The sequence below is a fragment of the Hemiscyllium ocellatum genome, chromosome 20 (genome assembly GCF_020745735.1).
Source record: "Hemiscyllium ocellatum isolate sHemOce1 chromosome 20, sHemOce1.pat.X.cur, whole genome shotgun sequence".
Classification (NCBI taxonomy): domain Eukaryota; kingdom Metazoa; phylum Chordata; class Chondrichthyes; order Orectolobiformes; family Hemiscylliidae; genus Hemiscyllium; species Hemiscyllium ocellatum.
Genome location: NC_083420.1, coordinates 28,676,637 through 28,691,188, shown reverse-complemented (window position 1 = coordinate 28,691,188; position 14,552 = coordinate 28,676,637). Strand labels below are relative to the sequence as shown.

Sequence of the window (14,552 nt, the reverse complement as noted above, 5' to 3'; positions counted from 1 at the left end):
ACAATTTTGCCATTATTCTGGGCTGTGATCCTACAGTGTAGAGTCAACGTATTGTAACTCCGCAGGTCAATGGTAATCCACTGGCAGGTAGCTTGGTTATAAGTACAACCAGTAGTAATAGTCCACGAGGTATTCTCAGGCAGGCGTCACCCTGGCCTTGGCTTTATCAGCGCTGTTTCCAGACAGCATGCAGTCCTTCTGAACAACATGATGAAGTGCTGTGTCCTTATGTTAGTCCTCGCCTTCCTTTCTACTGTGAAGGCTGGGGAAACGGAGGTAGAGGAAGAACCAAAGCAAGATGCTGAAGAAGTCTTTTCAGATGAGATTATTGATGACCAGGACGTTTTAGTGCTTAATGAGCACAACTTCCAGAGAGCACTAAAAGAGAACAAATATCTCCTGGTGGAATTTTGTAAGTAGGCAATTTCATTCTTTTGCTTGAAAGTTAAAACTAAAAAAAAACATTCTTGTCAAGCCATGTACTTGCAAATATCAATACAAAATTGAACAACAAAATGTGCCAGCTCATACTTCCAAACTTTACTTATTTTAGTCAACCTGTCATGCTCTGATATGTGATAATGCACTGCTGTAGCAGGTGGGACTTAAATGCAGACGTTTTGGACACTATCACAGTGCCACAACACCTTATTTCTGAACTTCACATTTAATTGTGTGTTTAGCCAATTAAGGAAAGCAAAATTATCACTATCTGAAAATAGTGGTGTTGGAACCACATATATTGCTGATTAATTATAAATGGAATCTAAAACTTTTACTTTATCTCTGCAAATTTATAACTGGAATCATTTTGCACCCTTGAGGACAAGGCCCAAGTTTCCAGAGTTCCTTGGAGGTATCATTAATTCGTAAATAATAATAACTGTAATAATATACAGTGCATGTTCTAGAAGCTTCTGAAAAATTCTGCCTTGTTATTATATTTTAAAGGTAAGAATCTGAGCCACCACAACCGCAATTCAGTGCTACGGCCACGAATGAAATCCATTACATTTAGAAGCAGACTCAGCCATGGTGGTACTACAATATCTTATTATGCATTACAAACCCTTGCATTGCCTGATTAGCATGAATCCATAATGCAGAATGCAAAACTCCCATGCAAAATTGTCCTAATTGCAAGCACTAGAAATTCAGCACAAGAGTTCACAGCCAGCTATTGTTTCTTACTTTGTCACAATTGGCCTGCCAGACAAAGTAATGCATAAAATAATTCTGAGAAAACAAAAAAAATTATTCTCGAGCCAAGCGACGTTACTTTTAAAAAAAAAAATTGGGCTATATTTAATTCTTACAGTAGGAGGGGAAGCACGTAGCTCAATGGTTAGCACTGCTGCCTCACAGTGCCAGGGACCTGGGTTCAATTCCAGCCTCAGGCAACTGTCTGTGTGGAGTTTGTGCAAAACCTCCACCACCTGCCCTCAGTCTGCGTGGGCTTCCTGCAGGTGCCCCCATTTCCTCACACAGTCACAAAGATGTGCAGCTTAAGTGAATTGTAGGTGTAGTGGACAGCAGAGTTCAATGAGATCAGAGGGGCTGAGGAGTGACAGGTGAGTTTAATTTGTGGGCGGCATGGTGGCACAGCAGTTAGCACTGCTGCTTCACAGTGCCAGAGACCCAGGTTCAATTCCTGCCTCAGGCAACTGACTGTGTGGAGTTTGCACATTCTCGCCTTGTCTGCATAGGTTTCCTCTGAGTGCTCCGGTTTCCTCCCACAGTCCAAAAATGTGCAGGTTATGTGAATTGGCCATGCTAAATTGCCCGTAGTGTTAGGTGAAGGGGTAAATGTGGGGGAATGTGTCTGGGTGGTTTGCGCTTCGGCGGATTGGTGTGGACTTGTTGGGCCGAAGGGCCTGTTTCCACACTGTAAGTAATCTAAACAATGTTTTACATTGTTATGTTTACCCTGTTTGTTTTCTGTGCTAGAGCATTCAACTGGGAAAAGAAACAACTTACAAACTTTTTTTGAAGGCTGAAACTTTATTAGCTGATATATAACATTTTAGTTAACTGTTTATCTTAAGGTTAATATTTCTACATCTCCTTTCAAAAGATGCCCCTTGGTGTGGACACTGTCAGAATTTGGCGCCAGAATATGCCAGTGCTGCAGGACAGCTGAAGAATGAATCCTCTGAATTAAAACTTGCCAAGGTTGACGTCATAAAAGAGAAGGAGCTTGGTTCAGAATTTGGGATCAATAGCTATCCAACATTAAAGTTTTTTAAGGACAGTGACAGAAAAAGTCCTATTGATTATACAGGTAATGCCATGTCCTTACTGGTATACCTACTGACAGACAATGAGAATGCGACATGTAAAGACAGTTATAGCTAAAGGGAGTACCACAACAGATAAAGTGAATGAATGGCATGTACGAAATGATTTTTTAAAATATTTTACCCTTAACCTAATTGCTCTATGATTGGTTTCAGGATTTCTGTGTTTACGTTGATTGTTTTTAGCAGCAGATGATAAAAATACCACAATTTTCAGGAAGAACTACTCCAAATCTTGCATTACACCACTTCTTTGACTTGGAATATGTGAACCTTTGAGTGCTCCTTTTTTATTGGAACAAGTGACCTCTTTCACATGTCCTTGAGTTAGCTATTATCAGTTTCAATTCATTGATAATTACGACTATTTTGGCTGGTCACATTAACATACTCAACTCCCTTTTAAGACTCTGACTGAGACTGCCCTGCATTGTGATAAACCAATCTTTTTTTATTTAGTTCTCATCCATACATCCTAATCATCTAACATCATTCAATGCTTCCATGATAATCTATATGACTGTGTGAAGAGAAGATACACTGTCCTTAGTCAAAGCAAATGTGATTGCTATAGTCATGGAGATTCTTCCAGGAATACCATTGACATTTTACAAATATAGGAGAAAGTGAGGACTGCAGATGCTGGAAAGCCAGAGTTGAAAAGTGTGGTGCTGCAAAGGCACAGCAGGTCAGAAAGCAAAGGGAGTGGAGGACTGCACTTTGCAAGGTTAAGAGGTTGGATTGGGTGAGAGGGGTGGACAGGTTGAGGCGATCATTGTCATGGCGGCAGTTGGACATAAAGAGGTTGAGAAGAGGTAACAGACCAGGATGGGTGTCCAAGAGACTGGAGAATATTAGAAGCAGGAGAAGGGGTCTCAGAGGGTTGGTGGGAGTCAGAACTGAAAAGGCGAGCATGGAGACAGAGGCGGCAGAAGAAAAATTTGAATTTGCAACGCAAATGGAATTTGTAGTGGTATGAAGGTGAGACCTTTACTGAGGATTGATCATTCATCCTGGGTGAAGGAGAGATTGGGGGGATGGTTAAAAATTTGGCAGAGCTGGGGCTTGGGGCTTAGTGTAGAGGTGGAGTTGGGAGTTGGGGGAGGAGATTTTCCTTGGAGTGGGGTGGTCCTGTGATCATTGATGACATCATGGGTGATGTCACTGGAGGAAGTGACATAAACAGAGGTGGTTGGGGAGGAGGGGGGTGGAAGTGATATACTCAGTGGCATCCAAAGTGGGGAAAGAGAGATTCCGGGTGGCACTGGCAGAAGCGATGTCTTTGGTGGCAGGGTTCTTGGCGGCGGTTGTGGAGACAACATGGTCAACAGAGCCTCCCAACCTATCACATTCCACAGGGACCACTCCCTCCGTATCTCCCACCACCTACCCACCCTCCACACCCGGCACCTTCCCATGCTGCCTCAGAAGGTGTAAGACTTTCGCCAACATCTCCCACCTCACCTCTATCCAAGGCCCCAAACAATCTTTTCATATCCAGCAGAGATTTTCCTACACGTCCACTCACATCATCTAATGTGTCCATTGTAGTTGATGTGGTTCTCCTGTACATCGGGAAGACATGACACCAACTCGCAGAATGTTTCATGGAACATGTCTGGACACACACACCAAACACCCCACCACCCTGTGGCTGAACTCTTCAACTCCCCCTCCCACTCATCCAAGAAGATGCAAGTCCTGGGCCACGTCCACCAACAAATCCACATCGACTTCACTAGTTTCCACATCTTCCCTCCCCTCACCTCATTCCAGATCCAACCCTCCAACTCAGCACCGCCCTCTTGAACTGTCCTACCTGTCCATCTTCCTTCCCACCTATCCACTCGACCCTCCCCTCCGACCTATCACTATTACCTCCCAACCTCATCCACCTACCACCTTCCCATCTACCTTCCCTCCAGCCCCATTCCCATCCCCATCCCCCTATTCATCTCTCAGCCCTCTTTCCCTTTCACATTCCTGATGAATGGTTTATGCTTGAAAGATCGACCCTCCAGCTCCTCGAATGCTGCCTGACCTGCTGTGCTTTTCGACTTTGATCTCCAGCATCTGCAGTCCTCTCTGTCTCTGTCTTTGTCTCTCTCTCTCTCTCTCTCTCTCTCTCTCTCTCTCTCTCTCTCACACACACATACACACACACATACACACACTCACAAGAACAGTCCATGGGCAAAGCCTTCACAGCTTAAGTGGAAATGCAAATGAATGCCAAACAGAGTGTGGGTTCAAAGTATCGGTATCATCCGTTGTGCTCTTCGGCAACCTGGGAAAAGCCTATTGTGAGTATATTAAGGGCACTGGTAATGTTTCCTCTAGCTGTGGCACAGCAGTCTAAGGTTTTGGCTTATGGGTGATTAAGAGTACCCCAGAAAGTATGGCTGCCTGACCTGCTGTGCTCTTCAGCGCCACACTTTTCAACTTTACAATAAAAGGTTAGAGTAGACCAGTATTGTAAAGCATCCTGGATTATCCTGGATAATCCATGATTTATTTTATAGTATGGGCAGTCTGGGAAACATTGGTGTTTGAGGGCTACCCAACTGTGGTTCAACTGAATTGTGCAGACCTTGCCTGCTGACTTAGACATCACCATAACATAGGGTAAGACCGTTTCCACTATGTACAATGGATCACCAACCTACATTTAGTATTATTTTCTCAGATATCATGTTTGTGTTAATCTCCTTTTTTAAAGCCCTTAAAGTGAAAACTGTTAAGAGCAGCAAGTTAGCATTGGGATTCCATTCCAGCCCTGGGCCAGGTATAATACAGTTAGGAGCAGAGAAATATCCATCCACTCTGTTCTGGACTTTGTCTCTGCTTCCAGCCTAAATTATTATGGGAGATTTAACACAGAGAGATTTTTATTGGAATTAGAAGCAAATTACCAAAACATGTCAGGAAATTATCTGTAAAACATTGACTTCTGCCTTTTACTCAGATGAGATGAATGGCTGGTGTCCAACCAACTGTCAGGAGGCAAATTACATTTGAAATAAATGAATGAAGGTGGAGCTTCAAATTTAATCTATTTTGCGTGTTTAAGTGAGACTGGCTGGTTTTCCATGACACCTACAGCAAGGTCGTGGACCTCACTTTGTGTGGGTCGAGAGGAGCAGGGATGTTTCTTCCCACCTCTCCAAGCTCTTCTTCCAAGAACTAGGATAATCACCATTCAAAGCCATCCCCACAATTGGACCTTAAGGTTATGGCCCCCTCCTAGGATTTTACACCCTTGGCCATCATGAATCAGACCATTCCTCCCATGGTCAGAGCTGCTGATTGTTCTGACACTGCAGTCCCTTCCTGAAAACCACCCAGCAAAGGGGGAAATGGCACCTGCACAAGGAGGATACAGGCAGCTCTTCAGATAGTGAGAACGAGCATAAGGAGGGTCATCACCAGAGAAAAAGACAGAGCATCGCAGGAAGAAAAGAGGGCAGCACCCCCCAACAGGAAATGAAGAACCCTCTGAGGGGACTGGTAAAGATCACCCCCCACCCGGTGAGAACTAGGAGGTACCCACCGCCCCACAGCTTCAGGTAACTGGGAGCAGCGCTCCTCTGACAGCCCCGCTGTCAGACAGAGAACGGGACTGTGCGAACCCTGGTCCCAATCCGAAGACACCAGAGCAGGGAAATGCCTGCAGCGTGGAGCCGGACAGCTATCTCAGCCCTGCGAGTGTCCAGCAGTTCGCATTCACCACAGGAATGCAGATAGCGACCCCAGAGAGGTCCAGCAGCAAATGGACACTGGTAACCTCATAAACTGTTAAAATGGTGATAAAAATTGCCAGTATTAATGTGTGTAGCATTAAATCTGCTACACAAGGTGTCTTTATGTTGGCCTTCCTGTTAAAGCTGATGTCCTGTTTCTGCAGGAGTGTGGGATACCGCACCTCAGCAGCTACAGGAGAAGGTCAAGCTCATGGGCCCATGGGCCGTCAGTTTGGTCGTGGGGGCAACAACAGCCGCGCCTCAGACCTGGGTATCCTGTTGTGAGGAGGCAACTTCAGCATCTCCGAGGTTAAGGAGGTGGTGGGTGGGTGCCTCCTCGTCGCTGATGTCACGTACAGAAATGTTCACCTGAGGCTGATTAACGTGTACGCCCCAATGGGTAAGAGTGAACGCTTGGCCATCCTGCAGCAGCGTCCACTGTTGCTGGCTACGTCCAGGCTGGTCATTCTGGACGGAGACTTCAACTGTATCATTGATGGAGATGGACAATCCGGCGGGGGGGGGGGGGGTCAGTAAACTGGACGCCACGTCCAAAGTCCTGATGGAAACGGTCAAAGATGCCAAGCTGCACGATGTCTTCAGCACCCCTGCAGACTGAACACAACGAAGATACACCTGGTCACGGGCAGACAAGTCTATCCGCTTAAGGATAGATTACCTGTTTGTGTCCCAAATGTTCTCAGTCATCCAGTTTGCATGGCTCTTTAGAAGGCAATCTCCATTTCTTTATCCATTGAGCTTTTCCATCAGCAGTAGATTTTCTAAATCATAAGTCTTTGTGACATGTCTAAGAAATTCCAACCGTCCTTTCCCAGTCTTGGTGTCCTTTTTTCAACTAAGTCTTTGCAAGCAGCTCTTCACTGGTAGTGCAACTTTCCCAAGAAATCATACCTCAACATGTCACTTTATCCATCTGCAGTAAAGACTAACTTATAACATAGTTGATTTCTTACAAATTATTTTTCAGAAATTCAATTCTGTTCAGAATAATCAGTAGGACAAGTCATGTTATTTAAGAGGCTTAAAATACAATATTAGAGCAAATGTTGACCATAGATACATGAATTACTTGTATAAGACATATTGATGCTCAGCTGGTGCTTTATCTTCTTCCAGGAAAAAGAAATGCCAAAGGCATTATTAGCTGGCTAAAGAGAAGAATTGGTTCTAGCTATACAGTCCTGGACAGTTTATCTGAAGTTGAAAAGCACATTGGCTCAGCTGAAATTGTCATTGTTGGCTTTTTCAAGGTGATTGTTTTATTTATTGGCACAAAAATCTTGCACAGTACATGTACAGTTATTCAGACTTGTTCATTTTACATAGTTCTTCATATGCTGGAATATTTTACAGAACTGACTTTACATTTCTTTATTGAGGACCTTGAAAGTGATGATGTGAAAACACTTTCAGAGACAGCAAATGATATGGTCGAAATACCATTTGCTATCACCAATGATCCAGAGACTTTAGAAAACTATGGCATATCAAAGAATACCATAACGTTGTTCAAAAAGGTAAGTCATGCAAACTTTATCTAATATGGCTGTCTTATTTGGAAAAACAATTATGCTTTAACAAATGCATCTTTGATCCAGTTATAGACTACCTATTTACTTTCTTTTATAAACAGACAGAAACGCAGAAAAAAACTATCATAACAAGCAATAAAGAAAACCAAAAATCAAAAAAAGGTCTACCTGAAACAAGGGGGAGAGACCAAGAAAACTCTTCTCCTTAGTCGGAAAACCAACAGCAGTCATGAATAACCTGACTGTGTGGTCCAGGCAGTTCAGAGGTCAGTTCCCTCCCTTAACACAAAATGGAGAGTTCTTCACCACTGATCCAGCTCCTTCAGAGCCAGGTCTCACCCTGTTCTTTTTAAAAAGTTTTTTCATTTTTTTCCCAAAGAGTGTCCATTTATTAGTCTCTTCCCAATTAAACTAATCACAACATCAGTTAACAAACCATATATCTTTCCTATCTTGCACAATCTCTGAAGCAGTTCTCCCAGCTTTTGGTCAGTGTGCAAAATAATTAGTAATGTTGTTGAAGTGCACTAATAAGGATGTAAGCCGTCTAATGTGTGGAATTCTGTTTTCTTTTCAGTCATGCTTTTAAGTGACTTTTTGAAAAGAGCCATAACTCCAAAATTTGTAGATTAAAATCACATTGCAGAATTGTGAGCAAAGCATAATACTACTCTAAACTAATTTTATTCAGAAGTAGATGTAAATCACAGAATGGAGGGGATTACAGTCTGGTCTGCTGCCCATCACAGTGAATTGTGAGATCTCAGTCGAAAAGTGTGGCGTTGGAAAAGCAGGTCACACAGCATCTGAGGAGCAGGCGAGTCGACATCAATTCTCCTGCTCCTCAGATGTTGCCTGGCCTGCTGTGCTTTTCCAGTGCCACACTTTTTTGACTCTGATCTCCAGCAGCTGCAGTCCTCATTTGCTCCATTGTAAGATCTCAGTCTTGGTTGCAGAGGAGTGACTTTTGCAGGGAAGGAAGCTGGATTAAACTTTTCCATAAAGGAAGGGAGGTTTTGCATTGAGCACTTTCAAAATTAAAATAACATGGTTCTTTACCTAACTTTGTAGAGAATTTCCCTTCTATAGAACAAAATGGAATTCAAAAATGCCCCCTTTGAAGCAATGGATAAGGTAATTCAGTCTTAAGTGGCACAGTTTCAAACTACAGAATCAGTCTTCATAAGGCTCTTGCTCCTGTACTGATCACTAATCTGTTGTAACCCTTACTCTTCTATGAATGTTTGAAAGGGTAGCAAATTTGGAAAGGTAGAAGAAATGATGAGGTCAAGGAAAAAGGACAGAATTATTTTTAATGCTAATATCAGTTGAAATAAAAATGCCTAATGAAACAATGCATCTTAACTGTTAAATTAATATGTAAAAAATAAATTGTGTAAAACTGTAACTTATTATTTCTGTGTTTTTGATTGTGGACTGAAATGAGATAAGCTTTTCTAAACATTAAGAATTCTCAAAAGGATTATTTAACTTTTTCAAAGCAAGTCACCTGACCCTAATTATAAGTGCAGTTTACACTGCTGTTTGTTGAGATGAATAGTAGCCAAGGTGTTCATACAAATGGAGTTTCAGTCAGCAGCAAGTAGTAAATTGGCCCCTGGACTAGTGACCAGTTGGTGATGACAAAGATCTTCTGCCTGCCAACAATGATACGATTGCCTCCCAGGTAACTGAACAGCTTGTGGGTATGAATTTTTCATGAGAAACCAATAGAGGTCCAAAAAGGAAGGAACTGTCCTTTGCAGTAAAAAAAACCCATACCATAGTAGGCCATTTTATCTTCCTTCATCAGTTGCTATAAACTGTGGCTCTTATCCAATAAGCCGTACACTTTATAAATATGAACTAGTCACCTAATGCCCCCTGCAAGCAAGTGAAAGAAACTGGAGAAGAAAGAACAAGGAGCAGCAGTATCTGACTGGATTTGATTGAATCAAATGATCAATCCATTGACCCATGTGGACAGGGACTATTGAACCATCTTTGCAGTTTTCCCTTTCATTCAAAACACAATTTTTAATTTTTCTGGCAGTGTGTATAGGGGGAGTTTTAGAAAGGGGTTAGAGTTTTAACCATTGGAATTATCTACCAGCAGTTCATAATTGTTTACTTGGAGCTGGAATCTATTTAATTGCAATAAATACGCATCATTATTAAGTATAGACACCAGCCCCGCACTTTCTATCAACTTGTGTCATAAGGACAGGTAAATTAGGGCATTTTGTCAACTTATATATAATCTTTAAATTTTGTGACAATTCTACAACAGCAACATTTGATTCTCTGTGTGCTATTCTATTAAGGCATAATAATTGATTATTATTGATTGGATCTGTATGTAAAAGGACAAAAAAATAGAAAAGAAGTTTGTCTAATTAGATTTCTTTAAAAAAAAAACAAGTTTTTGAATTTTGAAAGCAAACAAGCAATATAGATGGGAAGAGAGGGTGGGAGAAAAACTGAGGAGTAAGGAAACAAATTGGTACTGAGGATGTTTCTGTCCTTTACAGATTATGAGTGGAGATAGGCAGGAGTGGAGGGAGGATTAAGGATAAAAATGAGTAATAGTGAAATAAGGAAAAGGGCAGAACATGTGGCTTGACTGTGTTATTCAAAGGGATAGAGAATCACTATGTCTGTGAAGACTGGAATACAGCTTCAGCAACACTCAAGAAGCTTGACAACATCCAGGAGAAAGCTGGCCATTTGACTGACACCCCATCCAGCACCTTCAGCCTTCAATTTCCACCACTGAACAAAGCAACATCAATGTGTACTATCTGTAAGATGCATTGCAAAAGCTTACCCAGTCTGTCTTCACAGCACTTTCTAAACATGTGACATCTCCCAGCTAAAAAGAAAAGGACAGCTGATGTTTTGGAACACCATCACAATTACCACATTTAAAAGGCATCTGGATGGGTATAGGAATAGGAAGGGTTTAGAGGGATATAGGCCAAATGCTGGCAAGTGGGACTAGATGAGGTTAGAATATCTGGTCGGCATGGATGAGTTGGACTGCAGGGTCTGTTTCTGTGCTGTACATCTCTATGACTCACACCTGAATGTTGCACTCCAAACCACACAACATTCTGACTTGGAACTATATCACTGCTACTTCATTACTGCTAGGTCAAAATCCCAGAAACATAGAAAGATAGAAAATAGGAATGAGTAGGCCAGTCAGGCTTTTAAGAAGCTTCATTATTTAATATGATCATTGTTGATCATCCAATTCAGTTCAATATTACTGCTTCCTCCCTAAACCCTTTCATCCCTTTAGCATGAAGAACTGTATCTAACTCCTTTTTGGAAACATCAATGTTCAGACATTCAGATAAGGAGACTAAAACCGCACCCTCCAAATGTAGTCTCACCACGGCCCTGTATCATTGCAACAAGAAACCCCTAATCCTATGCTCGGATCTCTCATTGTGAAGATCAACATATCACCAACTTCTGCAACTGCATCCTTACTTACAGAGAATAGTGTACAAGGACACTTTATCTTGTTGCACCTTCCCTTTTTCCAATCTGTTGCCATTCAGATGATAATCTGCTTTCCTGTTTTTGCTACTATAATGGGCAACCTCACAAGTAATCTCATTGTACTCCACCTGCCATGCATTGTCCACACACTCAACTTGTCCAAAGCACACTGGAGCATCACTGCATCCTCCACACAGTACCCCTTTCACCTAGCTTTGTGTTATTTATAAACTTAGGGATATTACCTTTATTTCCCTTATCCAAATTGTTAATACGTAATGTGAATAGCTACGGTCCAAACACTGATCCCTGTAGTCACTGTCTGCCATTCAGAAAAAGACCCTTTTATTCCTACTCTTTATTTTTGCCTGTAAACAATTCTCTGTCCCAGTCAATACACTAACTCTAATCCACCCCGGTAGCACTTTCTCCATGATGGTTATGGATGGACAATAAATGCTAGTCTAGTCATGTCTCATGACTGAATATATAGAATATTTCTTCATTTGGCTGGTTGGTGAATTTTATTTGATAATTGCTTCTGTGAAGTATCTTGGGACATCTTACAATGTTAAAGGTGTAATATATACGTGAATTGTTTAAATTCAATAACACATTCTGATTGAATTTAACTTTGCCCTGACTTTCATTTGGTAAACTGACAGGATGTCAATTTGTAGTCAATTTATGTCAAATTTATTTAAATATGCTGAAATAAAGCATGGCTGTACTTGAAAAAAACCCTCAAAGAACTGCAGCTGCTGGAAATCAGAAACAAAAACAGAAATTGCCGGAAAAGCTCAGCAAGTCTGACCACATCAGTGGTGAGAAAGCAGAGCTAATGTTTCAGGTCCAGTGACACTTATTCAGAACTGTTTATAGCTGTGACAATTTGGTATATATGCTGAAAAAGAGGTGGGGGGTGGACGGGGGTACGCCCACATTGAAGATGTCTCTTACAGGATTTCTGTTCCAATCTTTTATCTTGTTCACCTTCATTACTGTTGTTGTTGTTCTGGGCTCTGTCTCCACTTCTCGTTTACTCCTTTCTCCTTCCCTTACCTTTTCTCTAGCATATATACCAATGTTTTCACAGCTACAGTTCAGAAAAAGTGTCTCTGGACCCGAAACATTAACTCTGCCTTCTCTCCACAGATGCTGCTGTGTCTTTGCAGCAATTTCAGATTTTGGTCATAGCTGTATTGATTGAACATGTCATAACCTCATCTGCTGTTTTTTCAATAGTGGCTGTTAAAACTGCACCCAAAACTGTAAAATATGATGGTTTGATATTTGTTGCTCTTCTGATCCCAGTTATGATGTCATGATCTGAGTTATTTAACCTGGTCTAGCACCTTCACCTTTATCTATATGTTTATCTTCAAGCTGTGGCGCTATTTTGTGAATGCACTTTGGACTTAAGATGATGTAATCTAGAAACAGTGGAGGTTCTAAACAGGTAGAAATACAACTACCAGAAAATTAAAGAATTGTTCTTTGTGTATGAGATTGTATTAGATCAATAGTGATTGCTATGACTGAATCAAACTTTAGCATCTTGTTGTGCCTGCAGTTTGATGATCAACGCGCTGATTTTGAAATTGAAGCTGAAACTGGTTTGACTAAGGAGGACCTCAGTAAATTTATCAGAGTTAATGAAATGCACCTTGTAACTGAATTTACCAAAGAGGTATGTGGTATAAAGCTTTAGTTATTTTGTTTCTGAAATAAAGGATTATATTTAGACATATTTAAAACAAATACTGCAGATGCTGAAAATCTGGAATAAAACAGAAAATGCTGAAAATCTCCAGCAGAATGCCCAGGGTCAGTATAAAGATGAAGACAATTGACATTTCAGTTCTTTGGAACTTATTTGTTCTAATGTTCCTGATTTACAATTCAAGTTTGTCAATTATAACAAATTAGGAAAAATAAGTGATTCAGGCAGACAAGAGCAGCAGCCAGCCCAGACTACCCTATTAGAGTGACCTCTCTGCTGGTTTTGGGTGAGTAGAGGAGGGTGAAGTGTTGAATTGCCTTGTTCTGCCTCAATTTAGCCCAATGAAAGCCAGTCTCCAGTCCTAGCCTTTGATACCCACTCCACAATCCTTCCTCACCTAACCTTGACTGCTACTCCAGGATTTCAGAGTTGCTAAACAGCCAATAGCCTTCACTTCTGTGACAGTGCAGCTGCTCACAATGACTACTGGGGGCTTCAGCTGGGAAGGACACCGCTGTCCCAGGAAATGATGTACCTGGTGACCACTTCAAGGCTTGATGGCTATGTAAGCTGTTGATGGTAGTGTGGGTCATCCATACATTACACATGGAGCACAAAACTTTGAATAAAATGTTAGAAAGTCTAAGCCACCCAGTGCTTAGTGTGCAAAGTGTCGAACCTGCAGAAGCAATAGATACACTCCTGTGAGACATCAGTGGAGGCAGAGACAGAGATGAAATTGTAGATTGGTGAGCATTCATCAGAACAGGGAAAACATTGTAAATATGATGGATTTTAATCAGATGAAAAGATGGCAAAATAACAAAGAGTAGGTCTGTGATAAAATGCAGGCAAGACTGATTATTTACCAAAACAGCTGGTGGTGCAACGTTGAAAGGAATAGTAATTGGACTGTCATAAACTGAAACCAACTTTACTGAATGACCCCTCAAATTAAAAATACAATCCACTTTATGAAAGCCAATGTAAAATGAATAGCAATTATCAAACAACTGGGAATTCAAATGAAAAGGTACATTTTCATTTCAAATAGTTGATGCATCAAAAATATGTCAATACAACCATAAGTATCCCCATCATTCCCTGCAGACATGTGGTACCACTTGCAGTTTCAAAATTCTCCAGCAAACCCCAGAACATAAGGACTCATAATTTCTCATTTAGTTGATTGGGCCATGAGACCCTTTTTACTGGCAACTATGTTCTATTAATGAGCATTGGAGATGGTTATCACTTGAATGGCTCACCCCTGCAAAATCTCCAGATAGATAATCTTAATGTCACAGATCACCTTACAGATTCTTTTATTCTACCAATAAATTTTACTGAATGGATTACTTTGATCTGGCAAATTTTCAGTGACAGTGGTAAATTCATAATCTCTGCATAACTGCATCTTTGGTTTTTTGTCCTATTTTAATATAACAATAACAAAAACACATGTACATGTCATCTTGAAAATGGTTCCTATTTGTTTCCTCCTTTGTCAGCTGATTCCCGTTATATCTGCATAGTTTCCTGTCTAACTTCTTTTCTGTTGGTACTGCTTGCAAGTTAAGGATCATCAGGTCACATGGACTTTTTTTTATTACCAAAGGAAAATTGCAGTTTACCTTTTCACAATTGATGTAAACTAAAGTCACTTTCAAACATCATTGTAAACAATCACAGATTTCAGTCCATTTTTAATGAAATCATTTCCTATACT

General features: G+C 41.0%; 1 protein-coding gene across 1 annotated transcript in view; it reads left to right on the top strand.

Annotated features, from left to right (window-relative positions):
- Window positions 1–207: 207 nt before the first annotated feature.
- The window catches only part of LOC132825592 (protein disulfide-isomerase A2-like), a 28,978-nt gene continuing 14,633 nt past the window's right edge, over window positions 208–14,552 (top strand). The window contains exons 1-5 of the mRNA XM_060840973.1: window positions 208–412; window positions 2,075–2,281; window positions 7,175–7,308; window positions 7,438–7,575; window positions 12,674–12,790. Coding sequence (XP_060696956.1) covers window positions 208–412; window positions 2,075–2,281; window positions 7,175–7,308; window positions 7,438–7,575; window positions 12,674–12,790 — 801 coding nt within the window. The remainder of the gene's footprint in view (window positions 413–2,074; window positions 2,282–7,174; window positions 7,309–7,437; window positions 7,576–12,673; window positions 12,791–14,552) is intronic.